General features: G+C 41.0%; 1 protein-coding gene across 2 annotated transcripts in view; it reads right to left on the minus strand.

Annotated features, from left to right (window-relative positions):
- Positions 1–1,000: 1,000 nt before the first annotated feature.
- Positions 1,001–25,853, minus strand: part of eml5 (EMAP like 5) — a 51,543-nt gene continuing 26,690 nt past the window's right edge. The window contains exons 18-42 of one of the 2 annotated variants that reach the window (XM_085391312.1): positions 25,642–25,835; positions 24,992–25,103; positions 24,680–24,807; positions 21,581–21,722; positions 21,349–21,501; positions 18,572–18,703; positions 18,357–18,445; positions 15,427–15,603; positions 15,095–15,296; positions 14,880–15,006; positions 9,999–10,077; positions 8,815–8,944; positions 8,629–8,727; positions 7,146–7,166; positions 6,742–6,915; positions 6,457–6,665; positions 6,103–6,260; positions 5,757–5,871; positions 5,020–5,208; positions 4,744–4,913; positions 3,873–4,035; positions 3,684–3,787; positions 3,447–3,600; positions 1,918–2,018; positions 1,001–1,825 (exon numbers count right to left, since the gene is read on the minus strand). In XM_085391312.1, coding sequence (XP_085247438.1) covers positions 1,789–1,825; positions 1,918–2,018; positions 3,447–3,600; positions 3,684–3,787; positions 3,873–4,035; positions 4,744–4,913; positions 5,020–5,208; positions 5,757–5,871; positions 6,103–6,260; positions 6,457–6,665; positions 6,742–6,915; positions 7,146–7,166; positions 8,629–8,727; positions 8,815–8,944; positions 9,999–10,077; positions 14,880–15,006; positions 15,095–15,296; positions 15,427–15,603; positions 18,357–18,445; positions 18,572–18,703; positions 21,349–21,501; positions 21,581–21,722; positions 24,680–24,807; positions 24,992–25,103; positions 25,642–25,835 — 3,359 coding nt within the window. In that variant the 3' untranslated portion in view covers positions 1,001–1,788. Of the gene's footprint in view, positions 1,826–1,917; positions 2,019–3,446; positions 3,601–3,683; positions 3,788–3,872; positions 4,036–4,743; positions 4,917–5,019; positions 5,209–5,756; positions 5,872–6,102; positions 6,261–6,456; positions 6,666–6,741; positions 6,916–7,145; positions 7,167–8,628; positions 8,728–8,814; positions 8,945–9,998; positions 10,078–14,879; positions 15,007–15,094; positions 15,297–15,426; positions 15,604–18,356; positions 18,446–18,571; positions 18,704–21,348; positions 21,502–21,580; positions 21,723–24,679; positions 24,808–24,991; positions 25,104–25,641; positions 25,836–25,853 lie in introns of both variants that reach the window. The other variant, XM_085391311.1, reaches the window with a different exon arrangement.

A 25,853-nucleotide genomic window follows, 5' to 3' on the forward strand; every position in this document is an offset into this window, starting at 1 on the left:
CAAGACGCACTAATTCTCAAACCTGGTTCTCACAAAGTGCCAAGCACATTTTAAGTTCCTACATGATGCTGGTGTGGAGCCAGTTCTTGCTTTGGCTACTGTAAAACAACCTACTGTGCAACAAAACTAAACTTTATAACTCATAATGTGGCAAAAGCTGTGGTCCCGAATAAATCTGAGCAAACGTGTACCTGGGGAGGAGATCATGGGGCAGAATCTGCAAGCCGAGCTTCTTGTGGTCGCCCTTCTTAAATCGATGAACATTGTGGTTCAAATTTTTTGCTGTCACTAATTTTTTTGATGGCAACACGTGGAGCTGGATCACCGGCACTTGGGAGGTGATCTAGGATACTTCATCTTGGAAAGGAAAACCTGAACCAGGGATGGGTTTGTCAGAATTCACCCAACTGCAAAACAACTGTAGCAATATAATTTTTCTAAAAATAAGTGCATTAGGGAATATTTGAGCAATTCTCAAGCATCATCAGTCTCAATAAACACGGATGAGTCCAAGTTTCAAAGATCATGGTTGTGTTTTATTTTAATTATTTTTTAATAAAGTGGAATTTAAGAAACATCTCACAAAAATATACAAAAAGAATATCTACAAATGGTATATACACTGATGAAATGTAAATCAAAATATGCAGCAACTTTTTTTTAGTAGTTAGTCTTAATGCAAGGAGGAAATCTTTTGCACTTTTTTTAATATTCTCTGATAAACATTCCATTTAAGCAATATCTTATTTCACGAAACATCAACGCACTGTTGAAAAAACATCACACCGCTCATAATCATGAAAATGCAACAACAACATATCGTAGCAGCACACTAAAAAGTGACCACTGGAACTGCAACGAGTGCAACGAGATCTCAATTTACAGCTGTTCTTTTTGTTTTCTGAGGAATTTGGTTCAGACAGATTGTCTTCCCGTAAGCCATGCACACACCCTTTAATAAATCACAAACGAATCCTCAAACACGGACGTTAATATGACATGAGGGGAACACTGCAGAGGGCGGGTGGGGTAGGTTGGGTGGGGGTTGAGGTCAATCAGTCAACAGCACGACCACGTTATCACGTCTTAAATGAACCACCAGGGCGACACAGTGAGCAGGTCAGGTGTACAGTGCATAGTATGCTTTGGCATGCTGACATCCAGAACATAACAGTGGATGTTACATTCAGGAGGAAGGCCACAGGATTTGGAATTACCAGTTAAAAACAGAATAAATGGATGAAAAAAAAATAAAAAAAAGGTAATAAATAAATAAAATGAAACAATACAAAAAGAATCCAAACCCTTCTAAACGCTCAGATTAAGGCTAATTCAGTTTGCTACATGTTTGTTTCCTTTTTTGAAAAATGGCATTGTCAGTAACACAATTTCAGAGGCCTGCCACATGGCAAAACTGCTATTTGGGACACGTACACAGATAAGCTTGTTTTTCAAAAAAAGAAATAATGCATCACTGAAATGATATGCACATATTAGGTGTTTTATTCTTTTCTTCCTCAGTGACGATGTGATGTTAGGAGAGCAGGGCTGTATGCCCTCTGCCTGTTTTCACAATCAAGGACTGTGATGAAGATGAGCCTTGCACATATGCATGCACCTAGTTTTGAGGCAGTAAGTCGAATCACCGGTTTATCTCATTTACAAGCTGCCAGGTCCCTCCTCCTCCTCCTCCTCCTCCTCCTCCTCGTTTAAATGTCTCCTTTAGTTTTCTTTTCTGTTTTTTTCTGACCCCTGACTTTCTGATGTTGGATGATCCCAGTGTGATCCTCAATGCGGGGCATGGACACACCTCCACACAAAGAGGCTGGAAGGGACATAAAAGAAAAGGCTTGCATCACTTAACACTGAGACTGAAACACTTGTAAGCGATGGTGTAATTTGGATTCTCGGTCATACCTTCTGTCGTCCCCGCCGGCGCTGACGACGAAGCGATCTCCGTTTGTGAAGCGTACGTTTGTCAGATGAGCAGAATGGCCCAGGAATCGTTTGTGTTTGGCCTGAAACAGAACACAGAAAGTATTTATATAAACTGCTACTGATAGTTTTTAAAGTGCAGTAACACATTTATATATTATCTACACGTGGATCACATGCGTAAGCTTATAGCAAAGCAATGGGTGTGCCATTGTGTTTTACCGAAATCTGCATTTTTCTGTTATTTCTGCTCACTTGATAAACAAAATTGTCTATTAGGCTTGAATAAATTATATTATATATTACAATTATATAAAGTTAATTTTTCTAGGTGATCAATTTGTCAGTTAACTGACAAATGATTATAAAAAGAAATTCTATGGCCACTTTATTAGGTATACCTGTTCAGCTGCTTCATATTACAAATATGTCATAAAATCACATGTTGACAGGAGTATATATATATATATATGTCTAGTTCTCTGGGATTTTTTCACAGATTCATCTCTAGGGATTACAGAATGGTCGGAAAAGAAGAAAATATCCAGTTCTCTGGGTGGAAATGTCTTGTTGATGTGAGAGGAGAATGGCCAGACTGCTTCAAACTGATTGAAAGCTAACAGTAACTCACTAACATGCATAAAAGCATCTCTGAAAACACACTGAACCTTCACACTGAACCAGCACATCAACAGAAAAACAAACTTGGTGGTAGCTTCTATCGCCAAAATAGGACAATGGGAGATTGTAAAACTGTTGCCTGGTCTGATGAGTCCTGATTTCTGCTCCAACAGTCAGATGGTAGGGTCAGAATTTAGTATAGACAACATAAAAGCATGGATCTGCCCTGCCTGTATCAACAGTTCAGGCTGCTGCTGCTGTAATGGTGTGGGGGATATTTTCTTGGCACGTTTTGGGCTGCTTAGCACCAAATGGGAATCTTTTAAACTCCACAGCCTGCCGCAGTATTGCTGCTGACCACGTCCATCCCTTTATGACCACAGTGTCTTTATCTTCTGATGGCTGCTTCCAGCAGGATAACACACGATGCCACAGAGCTCATATCATATCTGGTTTGTTTAACATTACAATTAGTTCACTGTACTCAAGTGACCTCCACAGGAACTGAGGCAGCTCTGAAGGCTACTAGCAAAGTGTCACTTTTACATGGATTTGTGGCATCAAATAAAAAGTTTTTATTGTTGAAAAATGTTCTGACAAGTTCTGACAAGTATTAGTAGAGTCTGTGCACTTCTTTCAGACCATTTATCTCACTGATCCCCTCAGACCTAAGGTTTGCATGTATTACTATTTTTTTGTTTGTTATTGGCACTAGGGGGCGGTGGAGACACAGACTGGAATTAAGATGAGCAGCACAGACCGCCAAAAAAATACCTAAAAATGTCCAAAGGGTTACTAAAACTGCCAGAAAAATGCCGGTAGTAGAAAACAGGTGCTGCCCTAATACATCAAACACAATCGCAATCATAAAATTATGCAATCATACTTACAAATTTCTCTGGACAGAGAAAGTCAAACAGCTTTACCATCCCAAAATCATCGCCCGTGACGATGTTAAGGCCCGAGTGGGACACGCAGGCACAGGTGACGTCTGCTTTGTCAGTGTTACGGGACCAGATCCCTACGACCTCGTCCCCAAGGACACTGGGTACACACACAGTGACATTTTCCTTAGTTTCCAAATAAATAAGGATGCCTTCTGTTACTCTTATTAGTGTGACCCTCACCTTGTCCAGGTGGCCCAGGTGATCCTGTCAATATAAGACTGTTCTGTGACCTGCTTCCCAGATGGCACCTCGTACACGAGTCGTTTATAAGCACCCGTGGATATCTGTTTAAAGACATGGCAGGTTAGAGAAGTATCAGCTCGCCAGCGTCTCACTCTCTCCTGCAACAAGTTAATGAGCCCTCCACACCTGGACGTAGTTGCTGTCGGCAGAAAAGTCCATCTGCATCACAAAGCTGGGGATGTCCCTGCAGCTGTTGATTCGGTTCAGCTGCGGGCCGAGCGTCAGGTCGTAGAAGTCAACGGCGCACTCATTGGAGCCCACAGCCAGGTAGCGAGAATTCGGACTGAACCTGCGAAGGAGGAGATGAAATCACAATTCTCCTCAGATTTGTTTAACAGTACGCCAAGTACAGTTGGAGTATTCTTCAGTTTAGATGGTTCATTAAACATATCACAGTGACAAATCACATCAAAAAAATATTAAATGTCAATAAATATAAAAAATAAAATAAAAATAGAATCTATTCACATAGTGTGGCGATTGTAGACATCCAGAGTCTCAATAAATGTGTCTTTCAGTGACTCATGAGGCAAGTTGTAAGAAAATATTTGACAGATACTAAAACTAAGGCTTATATTTGATTTTAGTTTTCTAATTCACAAGGTTTCAGTTTTTGGTTAACTAAAATGTCTTTTTTCACATCTAATTATAGTTTTTGGTTTAGTTTTAGTTAACCTTGCTCTGGACAGTGCAAATCATAATGTGTCCCAGACAAATGTCTTACTCTTAATCCATATCCAGCTGGCACTCGCTGACTTCAGCCCTAATCCTTTGAGATCCACACAAACATTTTGTCGGGAGCTTGAAATCAAAAATTGATTGTTTTTTGGCAGTGGCTGCTGAAGGGTGTAAATAATGACAAAACTGGCAAGACGGTCCACCTCACTAACGTCCTTCCTCATTACAAAAATGTTCTTTCATAAATAAGAAAAGACTTTTAGACACACCAAAAAAGTTTTTACTGAAGGAAAGTTTGACTGTGCTTTGTGTGCATTACCTAATATCCTGAATAGGTGAACGCCGGTCCCTTTTCTTCCCCCAGATTTTGAGTGAGGCGACCAGCAGGATGATGAATTCTCCATTCTTCATGCCGATGGCCACCATGTCTCCCTCAGGACTGTAGCTGATGGTGTGCGCCGGGTGGCCCAGGTTCACCTTATTCAGCATCTTCTGTTCCCCCCACATAGCGATGAAAAACCAGCACAGAGTTTCTGTTAACTTCTTGACAAACTGATGTAAATCTGAGGCTGCTCTGTTCAACGTAAGACCTGACCTTTTCTGGGATGTCCCACAGACGAACAGTGCCATCCTCTGCGGCTGACAGAAACACGTCTCTAGAAGGATGCGTGCCCAAACCCCATATCGGTCCGTCCATGTGTCCGTTCACCAGGATGTTGCACGCTGCATTCTTCTCTCCTACTTCAATGATCTCTGCATTCCTGGTCCCCACCAGGATTTTACCCTGGCACATCAAAAGAGATAACACTGGTCAGCATTTTGCTCCTGGGATTCTTTCACCTGCACTTAGTAAAGTTTCACCTGCCGACTCCAAATCTGAAAACCGTTGTCATCTTTTTTTTAGTTATGATGTATCAGATAACTATTACCACGGAAACAGCGGTAACTTCAGCATTTATGAAACAAGTTCGGTCCTGAGAAAAGTGAAGGCATAATTAAGGAGGGTTTTATTTTTTTGGTCTTGAAAGCTGTGATTGTCTTGATGATGATTTAAAAAGAAAGTCATCTGAATCAGCAGCATGGGAAGTATTCTCTTGGCTATCACAGAGCAGAGAGTTATACTGAGCTTGTAGAGAACAGCTGAAAGCATATCAGCTAATGAGCACCAGAATATCTCAGACTCATATCTGAAATCCCTGTAATAGACTAGATTAAGAGCTGGCCTAAAGGTCCCAGTGGCAAACCACAAACATTATTTGTAGACTGGTCTAGCGTACTCTAAAAAAATTGGACAATTTTTTTAAATCAAGCACCGTGTGATTTGTGACCTACCTTTCCCCGGCATACAGAGCGAACACAGTCTATGATTTGTCCGGTTTCTAACCGAAAGGCTCTGCAGCGTTTCAGCTCCTGATCCCAGAGCTTCAGAGCACCGCCCTCCTTTGACCTGTGGAAAATAACCATGGGAATCTCTTTCATTCATATCTTAAATAAATACATGTATTTAATCCTGTTAATATGCATTTTTCAACATTAGGTTTAATATTATTTCCTGCAAGGTGTTTCCTCAAGCTATATTTTGCCTGGGCACAGTGTTTATACATGCCTATAATAAACTGACACCTGACATCTTACTAATATGGAATATAACATATGAATGTAACAGAGAAGAACTTACGGTCTTTCTTTGCCTCCGGTGACGATGAGGCCGTCCCTCAGTGTGGTGTACATAGTGAACACGGGGCCCGTATGAGCTTTGGCCACTATTCTTACTAGAATGTGTTCCTTCCACACACACACATCCCCACTTATGGTACCTGTAAATGTCAAGTTATTCTGAAAAGAAAACAAATCTGCACTAATCTAGTGGCCTAAGAGAGCAGAGCAAGCAGCACAAAAACAGTTCACAGCACATTCAAGCATACAGTGTGGCATCTGTCGAGCTGTAAATATTATTAGACTTGATTCACGAGGTAAAAACAAACAGCGTGTTAAAATTGGAGGCAGAACAGGCATCACGGGATTGACTTACAGCTCCAAATGCTACAGAAAGCATGGTCTGCATCCGAGCGTCCTCCAGGGTACTGAGCACGCCTTTCTTGCTGAGCAAAGCTCGGCCAGCTAATGTCCAGAAACGCACGTGCTTGATGCCCACAGACACAAAGTGTGTGTCTGAGTCCGGCCGAAACTCGGCCACAAAGATCCTCTGGGTGTGACCTATCCGGCTGGCCACTTTGGCACCTGAAAGCAAGCGTGTTTGTTCTGTCAGTGAAAATCCCAGCAGCAAAATCAGGGAAGTGCTTTTTTGTTTTCCTACCTTCTTGCCACTTCCAGATGGTGACAGTGTGTTCGGGATCCAGGCCCACAGACAGCAGGAGTTTTCCTGTGGCACTGAAACTAACAGAACAAACTCCACCCGCGTGGAAACAGCGTAGCACCGACAGCGTCTGCTTGGTCATGGCATCCCACACATGGATAGATGGAGACGTGGCTAAGGGAAAGCAAACAGACATTTTATCACAGTTATTCTTAATTCTTAATTACGCCTTTAGATATGATTTTCTATTCCTCAAAGTTCTGTTTTATTTTATACACTGCTCTCTACAAATTTTATATTCTTATTTGGCAGCTTTTTGAAGGTAGATATTGCCACTAGATGGCAGTGACTTCACATACTTAGTGGTCAGATCCTTAACAGTTGTTGAATGTTTAAACTCTTACCTGACATGTCACCGATATCACCTGTAAACCAAAATAAAAAAACACTTTTATTGACAAAAACATGGCTTTTGAGCAGCAGTGGTAACCAAAACTTCAACAAAACCATTAGCCTTTAAACTAGCTAACAAAAGTGATCTGCAAATTAAAAAGAGATCAGTTGTCCTGTCACAACTCCTTTGTCACTTCTCTTTTACAATGTGAGAAAAATATACTTTTAATAAATTCCTACAGGTACAGATGAGGACAGAATTAGTAGCCTTACTTTGAAAATGTCATTTTTTTAAGCATTTCCCTAAGTGTTAAGTTTTTAACACAGCTTTTTCAAACTTACTTTTACAAAAGCTAAAAACTACAAGGGTCAGAATTATTACCCCTCTGATGCTAATATCAATTTGTGAATCATTTTTGCTGGATTTTGCTGCCTGCGGTCGTTTGCTGCAGTTTTCATCAAGTCTCACATGTCTCCTGAAATCGGAGCGCATTCTTCTTCTGGAAATCAGCTTATCTCGCTTTTATTATCCGCTGACGTCAACAGTAGTTTCCAGTTCACCCCACAGATTTTCAGTGGGATTCAAGTCAGGGCTTTGTGCAGGCCAGTAAATAACATCTTGTCCTTTCGGAGATAGTTCATCACCAGGAGTGATGGATGTTTTGGGTTGTTGTCGTATTGGAAGACAATGCAACGACCCAGACACGCTTTTGCTGTTTTCTTCCCAAATCTTTACTTTCCTTCTTTCGTCATGACTTTCTTCCACCTTGACCCGATTCCCAGTTCCTGACACACTGCAGCGTCCGCACAGCTTCGGTGGGGATGGCGTTCTTTGTGTTGTAGGCCTCTCCCTTCTTTCTCCAAACATAAGCAGCTTCTGTGTCCAAAGAGCTCCAGTTTCATCTCATATGCTCAAAGGACACACTTCCAGTATCCATAATCTTTCTGCAGGTTGTCCTTAGGATACTTCAGTTTGACTTGAAGGTGTCTCTTCTGCAGAAGTGCAGTTTTCTTGCTTTCCAACCTCGCAGTCCATTCCTCTGCAGAGCTCTAGTGATTGTCCTCTGGAGAATGACTCGGCTACGTCAAGTCTTGGCAGTTGTTCTGGGGTCTTTAGGCACATCTCCCACGAGTCTTTGAAATCTGTCTCTTCCTTACTCTGCCAGGCTTGTTACGTACAACGTGGCTTCCTTTGAATTTCTTGATGACACTTCTCAGTCCACTTCTTGACATGTTTTCTCAAGTCTAAACTGATTTCTTTTATATTTTGGCATCAAGTGGCATTGGAAAAACTTCAACAAAAATGTAAAATTTCATAGCAGTGCTAATAATGTTGTCCTCATCTGTATTCATGTTTTAAAAATGGTGATCTGGAGATTTGGTTGATTGTGCTGATAAGCCTATAAGAGGGAGATGTATGGTAATCCAACACAGGACAGAGACTAGAGAAAGAAGCAGCTGCTGACACAGGAGGGCGACTTTTCACAAACATACCTACTTGGCCAGTTGCCACCACGTTGGGGAATTTGGGGTGTTGATTGATGGTCAGGCACAAAATGTCATCACTGTGTTCCACATAGAAACTTTGGCAGGCTGTGTGAATACACACATACACACATTACATTAAATACGTGATATTTTTTTTGCTTTGATGGTTTAGTCGATCTTCTGCCGACTTACAAGTCGTCAAGTTGAGGACAATACCGACGGAGGCCGTGTGGTAGATTATGTCAGTCCCCTCATTCAGGTAGTGCACGTTGTTGCGGCAGTCGTTGCCACGGTAACCAAACACCAGCTCTAACACCAGGTCCTGTGGGAGAGTCAGGGGGAAAAAAAAGGCGATCTGAAAGTCAGAAAGGTTAACGCCATGACAACCAAGATCTTCAGGGCCAGCTTGCTCGCTGAAGATCGCCATCATTCGATTAGAGCATCATCATCATCCTCATCCACAGAGAGGCTATGTGGACTGACGACGAGCATGCAGTGTCTTAGGCTAAAATGATCACATTAGAAAACAGCATTCTCAATCATCTGCTAATCTAAGACAGACAAGCCTTCTTGGGTCTACATAAATACATCATTTGTGTATCTGTATTAATGTGTTCAGGTGAGAATATGAGGCATGAGTGTAGATTTCAGCAGATGCAGGGGACATGTGTCCTTCAATATTTACAATGCATGCATTTGTCTCCTCTGATAAAACAGTTAAGAGTGGTTGTGGCACCTCTCTGAATCTGTGGGCACACAGACTGTTAACCACGAAGGTCACAGGAGATCATGTGACAATAAAGCCTTTTTTCTCAAAATATCTGAATTACGTTGTACTGTTTGCTTTAAAGCGTTTTCCAAGCTTTAAAGTGTTGCTGCCAGTTTGATGAAAATCTTAACGTATTGTTCCCTGACCTTGTTTTCAGCCTGCATGCTAGTTGAGGTGCACACATTTCCTAAAAACATCCCAGAACAGAGAGCACGAGCCGAAATCTCGCAGAAACACATAACGGCTGTGACATTTCATCAAAATAAACGTACTTATCAAAATCCCCAAGCAAAAGGAAAATATCTGGCACAACTGGAAACTCATTAATCTTTTACCCTCCAATCTAAAACCAGGCAAAAATAAAACACAAAAGAGTGCATCACACCTACACATGTGTTACATTACATAAGATTAATTGTATGAAAGTCCAGAAGGCTGGAGTGCCCATTTTTTAATTTAATAAATTCATTTTCACAATGAATCCATGCAGGAAAAGAACTGCAATACGAGAAAAGAAGTGACTGACACTCAAAATCTTCCACGTGACGATCACAGCACCCCTGCCAGGGTTCAAATGAAACCAGCACTCATGACATTAGGTCCTTACCTCGATGGGTCTCTTCTTTTTGCCGACATTGTTGGTCTGCAGCTTCTCTGGCTGTGGCAGCGCTCTGCTGACAGGAGGCCTGAAACAGACAGCTGTGATAAGAGAATTGGCGTAGAGCTGCTTTTCATGCTGACAGCAATAATGATGATGACGAACATAATAAGGATCATTGCACTACCGTTGTTACATGAATATAACACTGCTTACTCTTCACAGCACTCTGCGTCTCCTGTATTTGGCTGTGTGAGCTCTTCTTTATCACTTTCAGTTACTTCCTGTTTAATTTTCAGGGTAAGTTTCCTGCTTATGTTTCCAATCGTGCCTTCATTATTGTCTGATTTAATTTACTGCTGTCTTATTAGCCTCCTCCCTGGTGCGTACTCAGTCAGATCGACGAGTCATCTTCCTCAAGCATTTTTTAAAATTATTAACTTGTGTCAGCAACTGGTTCCACCTAAGAACTTCACTACACTTCTTATAGTATATTTTAGTAAGTAATTAGTGGTTAATATCAATAGCAAGCTGCCTCTCTACTGTTTTCGAGCTGAAACACAAAATAAACTGGAATATCAATGACGTAGTAGCTCAACTGGCTCAATATCCATCACAATTCAAAAGTTATTGTAGTGTGTGAAGAAGAAGAAGAGAATGAAAGCTATAAATTAAGTTAAAGAGGATCACGACAGGTTTAGTATCCAGGACAAATGAACGTCTTGAACACCACCAAATAAAGCAGAGACTTCAGGAGTAATAAACATGTGCGGTCAGTAGTAACTACTGCCATAAAAACCATGAATATATATGAACGCAGTGGCATGACATCAATTCAGTGCACTGGTCATATTACTGATGTTACTTTAACAGTCATAGGAATGCCACCACTATGCTTCCATAATGTGGGACTAAACCAACAGTTAGACCTGTTCATTTTCATTATTTTGTGCATACAAAAGTTAGCACAAGGAAGAATTGTTAAACCTTGCCTCGTTTGCCTCGAGCACACTTAGGTGACAGAATCATTTTTTAATGTAAGCGTTTGACAAAACAGAAATCGTTTCCTGGTTTAAATTTGGATGATTTCCCCTTCAGGATCATCTCTTCAGGCTTCTCTTGACAGCTTTCAGCTTGGCTGCTATTTTTAGATCTCTCTGAGGTCCTGTTCTGTCCCTCTTTTGTTCCCATGCGAAGTGTGCTGGATCTCCTCCAGTGTGCACAAAAGTTGCTTTGGAATCTGGGAAATGGGGCTGACGAGGCGAAAAGTTGTGTTGGCGTGACCAAAGCACAGTTCAGGTCAGGATGTCACCGCAACGATAGCCTCACCCTGGCAGACAAATTCATGTTGCACAACCCTGTGGGCGATGAAAACAACCAAACAAAACTCCAATAGAAAACTACTCATTTACAATTCAGCTCTTGTGTTTCTTTAAATCAGGGCTGTCAAACTCAATTCAGTCTCAATCTCAATGTCGCACCAAATTTTCTGTTTTTAATAAGTAACAGAATTCTAATAATGTTCACCTGGATCACAGCAAAGAGTTTAAAAAAGCTGAAACACAAACCCAAATGAAAGACACAATTTACCCCACTCGGGCAAAATTTATAAATTTTTTTGCAAACTTTAACCCTGGAAAACCCATGGGATCAAATTTAACCCCATGGTTTCCCTAGTAAACCAATGGGGTCGGATCTGACCCCATGGGTTCTCCAGGGTTAAAGACTCCTGTTTAAACTAGATTAATGTCTGAAATGTGGCAATTAAAATAAAAGCTATTTTAAAAATTTATCTTAGAATAGTGCCCTTTTTGAGGTTTAGTGACTAAACAATAGCAGTATTTATTCACAGTTCAAACTATGGAAAAGTAAAGCTAGCATCCCACACAGGGAGCAGTGGTGTAATTAATGATGTTACTGCAGTTTTCACACTTTGCAAAGCCATCCAATAGGCTGAATTAGACTTGTTGGTGAGCCAATATTGAAATATTTGAAACCCCTGCTGTGTATTAAAAGTTAGGCTTCTCTTGAAATTCTGTGCAAGTTTGAGGTCAAGGGTAAGAGGCAAGAGGTCAGAGCAGGACCACCAACAATCCAAAAATAGCAGATTTCTACAAGCCAACTCCTGTAACTTTATATGAACAAACCGTAGTTAATGCAGGTCAGAAAAAGACCACAAAAGTGATAGCGAGGAGAAAATGAAGAGTAGAAAAACACAGTGAGGAACTTACCTCGATCCTCTTCATGGCAGCAATGACAAAGAAAAAACAAGAGTTAGAAAAAAAGGTTTCCCACAGCGCTCACTGCTGCCAGGCGGACACGTGCAAAGCAACACCTCAGCCACTGAGGATATAAAGTACAAGAGTCAGTGCCGCCGTGTAACCATGACAACCAAAGTCCATTTCTATGACAACCGCTGCCCAGAAGATGCTGCGTGGTTGGTTGCGTCGATGTCAAAAAAATAAATGAATCAATCAATCTGTGAAAGAACAAATCTGAAGCACCGACAGTCGGTGATGCATTCGAGATGTTTTATAATTGTGGGAAAGTTCATAATGCATGATCTGGAACAATAAGAAACTTTTAAAGGGATGATCATGTATAATGTTAATATTTCTTATCGCTTGATATCACTATAATCCTCCCATTTCTCCCCGAGTCGCTGACTGTTGAAAAGATTTAGTACTTGTTCAGATTCTGTTGCGATGACTACGAACGAGGACAGGACACTGCAGCAAAATAATTCAATGTCTTATTGAACTTTAAGCCCCATTTTTTCCTGGTAGTGAGAACGCCCAAAACAGGGATTTAATTTGTCCAGCTTTTTTCAAACATGAACTCCAGACAAGAACGAAAAATGAACACAATCATCCGTCGATGTGTTGTTACTAATGTGATTCTTTCTAATTCTCGTGTTTCTCTGTCTTGCTCATGTCCCTTCTCTCGCACTCTTCTGTATTCCCTCATCTTTTTCTTTTTTTACCATGTTTGGTGTTCATGTTTAAGGAGCTCTACAAGGGACACTGGAGAAGGAAAAATTGAAGATATATTTTTGCAAGATCGCGCAAAAGTTTTTCATTTAAGTCCATGCACTTTCAAATCAGTACTGAAACCTGTCACACACCTGCGAGAGAGATTCAGAGATTTTTCTTTGAGCTTGGCATCAACTACAAAGACATTAACTCAGTGCTTTGCAGTTTTTTTCTCCAATGTCCCCTGCAGGGCTCTGTACATGTTCATGTCTCAGCAATACTTATAGCTGTTTTTTTCACATGTCCTGCTTCAGTGTCCTTGGGAAAGATACCCAACCCAAGTTGGCTTCACTTCATCTGTATGAGTGTGCGTGTGTGTGTTAGTGCATAAATCCATAGAAGAAAGCGCTGTAAGTACTGTGGCTTGTACTTAAAAGTGCTCAAGTGTTCAATTAGAGTAAAAGAGCACTTTATAAGTCCAAGTCATTGATCATTTTTGCTTTTAATTCCTGTTTTTTCCCTCTTTTATGACTGTGTGCCACACCTTATCATCTTTACCTGTGTCTGTCAATCACCTGTGCATATAGTCCTACTTCATCCATCTTTGTCAAGCTTCTCTCTTTGTGCTTCTGATCCGTGTTTTGATCCCTGCTTGCATTAACATATTACCATATGAAGCCTGTTTCTTGTTCTTATCACCTTCTACTTTTGGGTCTTCTCACTAAGATTTTACAACTTCAGTTTCCAGCGGAAACTGGAAACTGTTACTGGAGTGTGTCAAAGACAAGACAGATCTGCACTTTTTTTCACATTAAAGCGTTGCACTGAATCTGTACTCAGGAGCTTGTAGGTAAGATTGTTTCACATCCTTTCCTACTGATTTTGTCATTTGTTTTCTTACATTAATTCTGACTTGGGGAAAGTTATTTATTTTGCACTTTATTTTCTTAAGGCTTCACTGTAGTGACTCCCTCCTCACTCACCTGCCTACAACCAGTTCAGAATCAGCATCAAATCAATCTTTTGACTAGTTTTAGCACATTACCCCTACTCTGGCTTCTTTCCATTTTTAACATTTGTACATTTAACACATGTCTGTGTCGTACCCCAGGCTGCACAGCAGAAATGTTGAGATTCTCAGATTCACAAGAGGAGCCACTCTAGATTCAAAGCTTAACTCTAAAGGTGATAATGCTTTGCTTGGATATAGCATGACCTGACTTGAAAGATAAGGTTTGCAGATTTTCCTCGAATCACTTCTTAAATCATATTTTTGTAGCACAGCTTTTATGTAATCCTATCTTTTCTTGTGTTTTTGTTTTTTAACTGTTGGTGTTTTTTATAATGAAAATTTGATTTGTGCATTTTGCCATCCCCTTTTCCTTATATTAACCTTTTAATTTGACCATTTTGTGGGCTTAACAATTGACTTCCTGTTTGAATGTGGTGTTCTGCTTTTTGCTTGTCTGTCAAAGTGAGTTTCAAAGAGTTTATAATCTTTATTTCAGAGCTGCTATATGAGCAAAGTTAATATTGTGCATCTCAGTTGGGTAATGTCTACAAAAACTAAGGGTTATGGTGCATGTGTGAAAACATGTAATGGGATCAAGGCCACACTTTCTTTCTTTTTTTTGCTGTTACATACAGTTTGCCTATGTGCCTATGCTTATTGCTTTAGCAGAATCGCTCTATATAATTACAAGAACTTACCTGACTACCCCTTGTCTTCAAGTGGAATAAAATAATGGAGCAGGATAGTGACAGATGGACAGCCATTAAAGGAAAGAAGAGCAGAAAAGGCAGAGTTATTTCAAAAGGAAAGGGACAGGACAGGGCTGTGTGAAGAAGTCAGGTTTGGCTTTAGCTTGACACAAAAGCCTCGTTATTATTATTGCGTCACTGCTTCAGTGAGGAATACCTTTCATCCACAGAGGGCTCTTTCAGCTGCAAGTGGGGTTTCACGCCTGTCATTGGTCGCATGTTGGTGGATAAGGCCTTGATGGTGTAGTTGATTTCGTTCTCCCTCGTCACATCGCTGTCATAACCTGGTGGGGCAAAAGGAAACTCGATTTTTCATTCGACAAGAGGATCACGTCTGACAAATAAAAATCTTAGAAGAACTCAATTTCTTGCCTCCATCGTCCTCGCTCTCAATATCCGACTCCTCGCTGTCACACTGTCTGATTTCGCGGTGGCCCTCGGGCTCGTGGGCCCAAATCATGAGGCACGTGTCACCCCCACCGACAGTCACCAAGAGGCTGTCGTCGTGGGTCCATCGCACATTAGTAACATGTGTGCTGTGGGCCATGTAGCGTTTGAACTTTGCATACTTCCCCTGGGGGAGAAGGACGCTATTTAACATTTGTGACATTATCACATAATTAACATAAAATTTGCACAACTTATAACTCGAGTCATGCGATGTTTAAACAAGATAATACAGAGAATTATGCACTGTGTCGAACCTTGACAGGATATCTGAAGAGCTTGATGTATCCTAGATCATCTCCTGTTGCTAGCACCTTCCTGTCATTACTAAGGCAGGCAGCGGTCACCTCAGTGACCTCGCTTATCACAGGCCAGATGCCCTCAATAAATGTTCCCAGGACACACGTCCATGTGCTCCAATCGATCTTCTCCACCTGAATAAAGCCAGGAAATAAGAAAACAAATGTCAAACTGGAAGGACATTAACATAGGTTAGAAATACAGTCTGAGGGTTTTACTCCAAGAAGCCTCACAGGTAAAACTAAAATATTATATTGAATTCTAAACCCTACAGAACCCCACACCATGCCTTTATTAGAAGATTCAACGTTTGGAACCATCTGTAATCTTCAGTGGCTGGAGGAAGATAATTTATAATACACCAGCTGCCAAAGGAAATGATTTAAAATATAAGAATATATCTTTTGGATGAATAATTATGTGCTGCTTGGAAAAGCTTTTGCACAAATTTCTTAATGTAAAAAGAAAAATCCAGAGTCAGATGTGACAGACTTTTAGTGCACAGCTTAAAGTGGACCTATTATGGTCATTTATAGCTTTATATTTTTATTCCAGGACTCAAGCAGAGAAGCTTTGTTGCAGCACATTAGTTTACCCATGTAAAAACTCAAGCTGTGATATACTGCCCGCTGCAAATAAAAGGTTTAAACAGCAGGCAGGTGGGGCTTCTTAAGCCTTATTAGGAAAATCAGCACTGACTGATGTCATAAATTGTTAATAGTGGAAAAAAGTGTCTGAAACTGAGCATTTAGGGCAGTCTGAAGGTTGAGTTTTAGACTCACAGTAAGTTTCACTTAGAGACACGATTACCTAATTATTTGAAACTAGGGTCATATTTAATACGAGCATTCATCACTGCAGGATCGTCAAAGGATCATCATGTTGCCTTTAAACTACACATTGACATTGTCCTTTTTTTGCTAAAAGTTCTATCAGACGATGGGTTTCCTACCATCATCATTGTTTGGTCAGAGAGTATCGTATGGTTGGTGGAATTCACTCCCTATTATTTTGTGCTTCTGCCACTATGTAAATAACACTGGATGTCTGTTAAATGTCAGGCTACAGCTGTAAGATGGTCAGCTTGCCTTAAAGGAAGAACTGGAAAAGTGGAAAATAGTTTAACAGACCTGGCTCAACTAGTTAGCTGCTTACACATGCTCCCAGTATATTTGCTAAGCTAAGCTATGCTAACTTCTGCTGGCTCCAGTATGGAGGAGGTGGTTGGTGACAGAATGCTGGCAAGAGTCCTGGCAATCACGGACAACGACTCCCACCCCCTTCATAACACACTGGACACACTGACCGTTTCAGCAACACATTCCTTCAACCCGCTTTGTGAAGGAACAACACACGAGGTCGTTCCTTCCTGCTGCTATCAGACTCTTTAATTCTTCTAACTGGGTCAGACCTACCCATACTGAACAGGACTAAACACCCCTCACTGCACTCCATTACTTATTGTAAGCCACGATGTGTATTTACACACCTGTGCACCTATAATATCCCAGACACATTTAATATTTGTATTCTTTTATATTTATATTCATAGTTACTGTCACGGTCCGCTGTGACAGACCGTGTGGAGAGTGCGTGGAGGACTCAGGTGCGGACACGAGTGACACGGGAGTAAACTTTAAACAAAAGCGAGCCTTTTATTGTGGCTGGTAACGCAAGAGAAACAAACAAGAATAAGGGCAGCTCAAAAGCAATAACTAAACAGAAACCTAAACTGGGAATGAACTAAGGTAAGGCTATGAATACAACAGACCGGGCATGGAAACATGGAGGGTGGGAACACAGACGACGCGACACAGACTGTATGAAACACAGAGACTAAATACACATGAGGGATGATCAGGGGAAGTGGATGCACACGGGGAACACAGGTGACACTGATAATCATAACAAGACACGGCAGGAGTGAACGTAACACTGATGGGAGATGGGCAAAGTAAAACAGGAAGTACACAGAGGTTCAAACAGGAGGAGAGAGAGCACGGGGAGAACGCAGACATAACGGGCTGGGGAAAACATAGAATAAAACACAAAGAGAGACGAGGGCTCATAAATACACAGAGGGGCACACAGGGGGTAAGAGTCACGAAGGGAAAACACATAAGGAACAACGTAACAGATCAACCCAGGAAGCATGGCCTAAATAAAGAACAAAATACAAAAATACATGAAAACTAAGAATGCTGGGCCCACATGGCCCAGGACCATGACAGTTATAGTTGCCTGTTGTATGTATTTCCCGTTTATTACGTTTCTCTGATCTGATTTTGCACAAATTAATGTGATCATAACATCGGATTTTGGCATAAAGATGACATGCTGTATTAAAATGACAAATTTAAATATTTAGTGAATAAACAGGAAATAAAATAGGACCACGAACAGAGCCTTGAGGCTCTCCACAGCACAAACTATCTCATCAATAGAAACAAAGAAAAAGGCAAAAAAAAAAACCAAAACACAAGCCAGGCAAGAGCAGACCTAACCTTTCAATTACAATCCTATAACTACTGCGGACTAACACTAGGAATGTTAGGGAATAATAGACGAATGGATCACAATGAGGTAAAATGAGAAGGGAGGACGTCTAATGCTCCACTGAGACGTGACCTAGTGACATCTCTCATCTCTGACCTTTATTTTCTTAACGCTCCCTGTTTCTGTGTGCCTCACAAGCAGTGTGAATGTCACAATGTTTTAAAGTGACCCTAAACACTATCCCACTTCCACTGCCAAAATTAGAATGATACTGGTGAAAACTGGGCCGTCTTAATGCTTCACTGCCCTTCCCCAAGCCTCCTGTGATCCCGAGGGGAAAATGTGTGCCAACAGCACCATAACCATGTTGTGCCTTTTCTTCACTGCTTACCTCTGTAGCTGGGATGGTCTGCCTTTTGCCTCGAGGAGCCTCGAAAAAAAACTGCTCCTTAGCACTCGTGTTGACTTGAAGTAGTTTTCCTGTTAATTAAAGAGCCCAGTGGGTATATTGGTGAATATTTTTTTAACAGCGAGATTTTGAATCTATAACTGGTTCCTAAACAGTCATTTGTAGAGATTTAGTGAGCATTTTAAGAACCTGCTTACCCCTCCGATCCCAATCCAGATGGGTAATGTAGTTGAGGCATCCTTTGCACACTCCTACCCTTTTGCTGCTCATTACATTGTAAATATCCACAAAGCTGTCTCCTGATGCCACTGCAAGGTACTTCCCAGCTCCTGAGCCAATAAGAAAGGAGGATAAAAGGGCAAGTTAGTTTCAGTCCAGACTGAATTATCGCAAAAGTTGTCCCCTTGTGATCAAATCACTCTAACTTAGGTGATCACCTGACTTTTCATATAGCATCACAAGCAGGTGAATAATGTACATATGGCATATAAATAAACAATAACACGGCCCCTTAGTCTCCCTACTTTGTCTTCTCTTCTAGTCCCACAAAGAAAATATTGGATTACCTCAAAGTCTAGATTTCCATAATTCTTCTTTACTTGAGCAGAAGTACAGATACTTATGTTAAAAAATACTATCTAAAAGAAGTAGTGATTCAACTTCTTTAACTCAAGTAAAAGTGAAAAAGTACAGGCCCTGTAGTAGAAGTAAGAAAGTAAGACGTAGCTCTTTGGAGAACATTTCTACCAGTTATTTTTGTGCATTTCTAGATTCTAATTCTAAATTCTAATGAACCCTAAGATTGTTCGAAGTGACTCAGTGTGGGGAATTAAAATCACTCACAATCATTTCTATTGACAGCTCCAGCAGATTTTCTGTGTGCACAGGCTATGATCAGCTGACCTGCTGCAGCAGCTGCTACTGTGAGGTTTACTGCTCTTTGTGGATTTACACAACTGAATTTAACAAGAAGTAATCAGATGTTTCATTATTCATCTTGCTGTTTAGAAAGGTCTACATACTTGAAAAAATAATAGCATAATTAAGGACTACAAACTTTTGTTACGCCAATATTAAAAGGAGGCGACCCGGCCATTTTGACTAATTACAGGCCAATATCAAACTTGTGTGTTTTGGCAAAAGTCCTTGAGTCTCTCGTCAGTGAGCAATTAAAAGAGTTCTTGTACTCTAATGAAGTTCTTTCAAAACTACAATCTGGGTTCAGAAAACAGCATAGTGCTGTCACGGCTGCCACAAAAGTGATAAATGACATACTTGTTGCTCTTGATAAAAAACAGCACTGTGCTTCTCTCTTTATTGACCTGTCAAAAGCTTTCGACACTGTGGATCACGCCATTTTAAAGCATAGGCTTCTTTCTTTGGGGCTGTCTAGACATGTTGTCTCCTGGTTTACTAATTATTTGAGTGACAGGACTCAATGCATTAAATGTGAAAATCTGTGCTCAGAACTTTTGAATATTCACACTGGGGTGCCACAGGGTTCAATTTTAGGACCTCTGCTGTTCATCATGTATATAAATGATTTGGGACAAAATGTGTCCAATGCTAGTATGCATTTTTATGCTGATGACACAGTTATTTATTCCTTTGGCTCAAACTTTGAAAAGGCAATAGAATCGTTGCAGAAAGCTTTTGACGTGGTTCAGCACACACTTCTGGAGCTGAAATTGGTTCTCAATGCTGAAAAGACAAAGCTAATGTTGTTTTCAAACATGAAGAGATTTCCTCAAACTGTCCCCTTGGTGTCCACTCTTGAGGGAAACCTCATAGAAGTGGTGCATACGTATAAATATCTTGGCTTTTTAATTGATGATTCTCTGACCTTTAAACCTCACATAGACAATCTTGTGAAAAAACTCAAACTAAAATTGGGATTTTTCTTTCGAAACAAATTTTGCTTTTCTTTTGAGACAAAAAAGCGTCTTGTAAATGCTACATTTTTATCTGTTTTAGATTATGGTGATCTGCTGTACATGAATGCTTCCGCCCAGTGTCTTCATAAGATTGACTCAGTTTATCATGCCTCCTTACGGTTTATTACAAACTGTAGGGCCTTGACCCATTGTTGTGATCTGTACGCTCGAGTGGGATGGCCTTCGTTGTCCTCCAGGAGGTTTGCTCACTGGTGCATCTTTATTTATAAGGCCCTGCTTGGACAAATGCCCACCTACATTTGCGATCTGCTCACACGGAGAAGTACTGTTTTTTACAGCCTGCGTTCAAGCGATCTTTTATTGCTCAATGTTCCATTTGCCAGAACTGAACTGGGAAAGAGGGCTTTTACTTATGCTGCCCCTTTCACATGGAACATGATGCAAAAAGACTGGAAGATAGCAGATCTTATTTCATTAAATGCTTTTAAGTCCAGATTGAGAGAGCCAGAGAAAAATGTTTTTAAAATGTAATTGTTATTTATAATATGTATGTAACTTTGTAATTTCAACGTGTTGTCGCCTCTTGGCCAGGACTCCCTTGCAAAAGAGGTTTTTAATCTCAATGGGACTTTTCCTGGTTAAATAAAGGTTAATAATAATAATAATAAATATTACTACACAACTTTGTATAATGCCTTCTAATCTAAGGAAGGCACTCTCAGTAAAGAATGGGTGTTGGGTAGAGAAACAGGATCCCTTGCATTGTAGATTAAGGTTAAGTGTCCAAGAGAAAGAGAGTTTAGTTTCTTGCTCTCACTTTGTCCACCCCCACTGTTTCTCATTCCTCTCTTGCTGTTTCTCTGTCTGGCCTTATTACAGAAAGCCATTAATTTGGGTCATGCCTGCAGCAATATCTCTCCGACTCACAGCGGGAGGAAAATATATACACCAGCTGAAATACTGCACAGCATCCTACGTACTGTAAACTCAGGTGCTTTGGAGGGCACATGGCTTTTAGAAGTCTATTTTATTCTCAGAGTTTTGTATCGGTGAGGAAATGCGGAGGTGAGCAGACAGACCTGGAGAGAATCTGATATCTGAGATGATGTCCTTGCGGTGGTGGAAGGACACCAGGTCCTCCAGGGTGTCTGCGTTCACAATAATGAAACTGCCGTCGTTCAGGCCCACTGCTAAAGCTTTGCCATCAGGGGAGAAGCAGCAGCAACGGCCGCCTGCGGCGGACAAGGTGTCTGTTAAATGCCTGGGACGATCCACTTCCTGTTATCAGTTAGCTTTTCAACAGTGACTCACCTTTCCTGAGTTTGCGTACAGCCAACATGCAGTGGCTCGGGGACAGGTCCCATATGCGCAGGGTTTTGTCATCGCTGACGGTAGCACAGAGAGGGAGATGGGGATGAGTGGCCAGGCCCCACACTTCACCCTCCATGTGACCCTGCCAATACACAAAAGCAGAAATATTTGATTTAAGTGATCAACACACTTTTACAACAGGTGATGGAGGAAAAAAAAGTTGAAAAATGATTCAACATGAATATATATGCATATTGTTTGTGTCTGATTTTGTGTTTTTTATTCCCTGTTTCTGTGTTGACTTAATTTATTTTTCTCTTTGCGTTTTCTTAATTCTGAAGGCTCACCTCATACATCTTTTTTGCCTTACCTCCCTCCTGCGTATTCCTTCTGAGCTCTTTAGCACTGATTTGATCAAACTTGATTTTTCTTAAGGGAGCACTTTTCCTTTATCGTATTCTGTGAATCAGTAAATATAATTTCACTTAATATTGGTCCACTCTGTCTCATTTTGTGTCTGCTTATGGGTACACTGGATATACAATTAAACAAGGGGTCCTCATGAACTATTTTAGTCATTTATGACTAAATACTACACACAAAAAAACTTTTTATAATGGCTTTACAGTTTCCATTATGTGCGATAAATATTCTATTGTAATTCATCATATCCCTGTGGGAATCAATATCTACATTAGGACTTGATGTTGATATTCTAAGCCTGCACCATGCTTCACTACAAAACACTACAATGCAGTGATTAGAAGTGAAAAATCAAAGCCTATGATGTTAAAAGAGACACTTAAACATAGAGAAATAAAGAGACACTTTTTATTTAGAGCATCGAGTCAGTTAAACTGCTGGGATATTGATCTGGTCAGTTAAATAACAGAGTGGGTTATTGTTCACTATCAGCTGCTTTGGTGTTAATGAAATTAACAACCCTCCAAACAGGAATGGTTTTACAGGTGGAGGCCACGGATATTTTCCCCCTCCTCATCTTTTCTGTCTGTTTTTTTTTCTTACTAGTCTTGCATTTGGCCAAGGTCAGTGTCACTACTGGTAGCATGAGACAATACCTGGACTCTACAGAGGTCGCACAAGTAATCCAGCTCCTCCAGGATGGCACATCAATTCGTGCCCTTGCCCAAAGGTTTGCTGTGTCACCCAGCAGAGTCTCAAGTGTACTGAGTAGACTCCAGGAGACAGGCAGTCACTTTAGGAGAGCCGGGCAAGTATTTAACATACCTATTAGCAGGACCAGTATCTGCTCCTTTGAAGGTACATGATGAAAACTGCCAGAGCCCTGCTGACCACCAGCAGGCAACTGGTGTGAATGTCTCTGACCGAATAATCAGAAACAGACTTCATCAGGGTGGCCTAAGTGGGGCCTATGTCCACTGCACGGCACAATGGAGCCCGACTGGCATTTACCATAAAATACCAGAATAAGCAGGTCCACCACTGATACAGTATGCTTTTCACAGAAGAGAGCAGGTTCACGCTGAACACATTTGACAGACGTGAAAGAGCCTGGAGGAGCCATGGAGAATGTTATGCTGCCTGTAACATCATTCAACACGACCAGTTTGGTGGTGGGTCAGTCTGGAATGGTCTGCACCTCAGACTGTTCAGGGGCTCTGTGAGGGACTGGTCCATGCCCCAACATTGTCAGGCATGCATTAAAGCATGCGGCGGCCATACAAACAACTGATTATTTTGAGTTGCTGCAATTAAATTTTGATAAAATGGACTAGCCTGGTGCAACATTTTTTTGCTTTGATTTTCGGGGTATCTTTCCATTCAGCACTCTGTAGGTTTAAAATTGTCATTGCAGTAAATTGATGTGGCTTCCTTTAAATCCCAACATCCACACTATATCAGTATAGACATCCAGGATGATTTTTTTCCAGAGATCTGATGTGTTTTTGAAGTGTTCCTTTAATTTTTTTGAGCAGTGTTTATTTGATGTCAGCAATAAACAAGAATACCACTTGCACACACATAAATCGTTGTATTCTTTCTTTACTGCCTATACCAGGGGTGGGCAACTCCAGGCCACGAGGGCCGGTGTCCCTGCAGGTTTTAGATGTGTCCTTGAACCAACACAGCGGATTTAAATGGCTAAATTAGCTCCTCAACATGTCCTGAAGTTCTCCAGAGGCCTGGTAACGAACTAATCATGTGATTCAGGGTGAGATCTAAAACCTGCAGGACACCGGCCCTCGAGGCCTGGAATTGCCCACCCCTGGCCTATACATACCAGTATTCATGGAGTTTCTGCTCATCTAACACAGTTAACCTCATTAGCTTGTAGAATAAACCGTCCCCGTTCGTTCTCGTCAATTGATCGCTTCTTGTGCGATCTAAAGGGCAATCAATAGCATTTGCTCCATCTGCCTAAAATCAAGGCAGATGAGGAGAAATTGTAGGAGCACTTAACCAAATTAACAACCTCCCACTGAGTGCCAGTAATTCATCAGCATTTACAACTATTTCCTCTGTGAATCGGCATTGGTAAGTTTGCATGTTTTAGACTATTAACCATACTATAATATGCATCTATTACTGCAGACTAGTTTACAAAGTGTAACATATTGTGACGATCTTTATTTAGATTTTTGCACCCATAAAGAGGCACTTTCACATCAACCTTAATGCCTGTTAAGATAGAGTGAAACATGCCATCGGTTCTCACACACATTACCTTAGACTAATCCTTCCACCACCTTCCTAAAAGACCCTTCATTTTTGGTCCAGTAATTCAATTTAGGCGCCATGCTGAAAATTAACCTGCACAGATGAGTAATCTATGGCACCAGTATTATGTTGTTAAGAACGCTTCAACAATAAGGAAAATGTATTACATCACAATCCTCATCATGCATCCGCTTTCTATCTGTGAAATAAAGCACATATTCCACCTTTGAAATCTTTACTGGCTCAGAAGACGTTCGACTCCACTACTTGTGTCAAGTTAAAGACTTCCAGCTCATCATATTGCAGAGAAAATAGCATCCTCCTGAATATCTTGACTGGGCTGGTACAGGCTGAAGCTGATGACTGCGTATGTTATTCGCTATGTGATTTTTTTCTTACCTGGACGAGCAGAGTGATGGGACCACTCTTGTCCACCTCCAAGATCTCGCCGTTCTTGGTTCCCACTAGGATGTGGCCATGGCCAAGAGATATGGCACGTATGGAGGGATTGTCCTCCAAGAGCAACCCTGCAGAGTCAGTGAAATAAAGAATGAAGTCACAAAGACCTTAGCAGGGACCAGGCTACAGGATGCAATCTTCATTTCAGTTAAACGCACTGAATGTTTTAAATGGATTTGCATTACATAATGGCTAGACAAACATGATCCAAGGGCAGCAGCAGACAGTTGAGAACAGGGTGACCTTTTTTACCTTTGGAGCCTGGAGCTAGGACTGCTCTCTTGATGGCATAGGTTTTGAGGCATCTCTCGAAAGTGTCATCCCACAGCGCTACAATACCATCCTTTCCACCAGTCACAAATCCCTACGGGGCCAAAATATTGTAACATGTAAAGGTGCAATGATCTCTAAAATGAGATCTAAACAGATGTAACTGGGAACTCTAATATCATATTTCAAAGGGGATCTATTGTGCTTGCTTCCAACTGCATGATTTTATTCTTGGACACTGAGTAACTCCTAATTTACCTTGGTGTCTTGGCCCAGGCCTTAAATCCATTCAATTGTATGAAAGCATATCTTTTAACTCCCTCCCTCACCATTGAAGGCGACTTTCTTCTAATCTACAGCACATACTCAGAGCCAGAGCTGTGTGCCTGAGATGAGCATATTAAAAATATCTGCTCTCACTGACATCTCAACAAATATCAGCAGACTGAAGCTTGAGGTTTGAGCTGAGGGATTACTTTCACATAAAATGGACATTCACCATAAAATAAGAAAAAGCACAACAGGATCCCTTTAAAATGACGACAGAAGAACAATATCTAATGATCTGCAAGTTAAAGACAAAACTTCGCCTGATAAGGGGAAGAGCCTTTCCTCCTGGATTTGTGTTATACCTTTTCTAGAGCGTGCATACTGAAAACAGGTCCGTCGTGGGCTTTGACAGTCTTCATCAGGAACATGTCCCTCCAGATACAAATGTCCCCTGTGCATGTGCCTGAAAACACCATCTCCTCTGACCAGCCATACACAGCACACATCATAGTCTCCGTCTTCCCCATGTTTCCCTTGCGCCCAATTAGACCACCACCTGAAAGAGACCCAGACA

The sequence above is a fragment of the Rhamphochromis longiceps genome, linkage group LG19, assembly GCF_057381845.1.
Source record: "Rhamphochromis longiceps isolate RC_006_pf linkage group LG19, R_longiceps_female_GT1.1, whole genome shotgun sequence".
NCBI classification, from domain to species: domain Eukaryota; kingdom Metazoa; phylum Chordata; class Actinopteri; order Cichliformes; family Cichlidae; genus Rhamphochromis; species Rhamphochromis longiceps.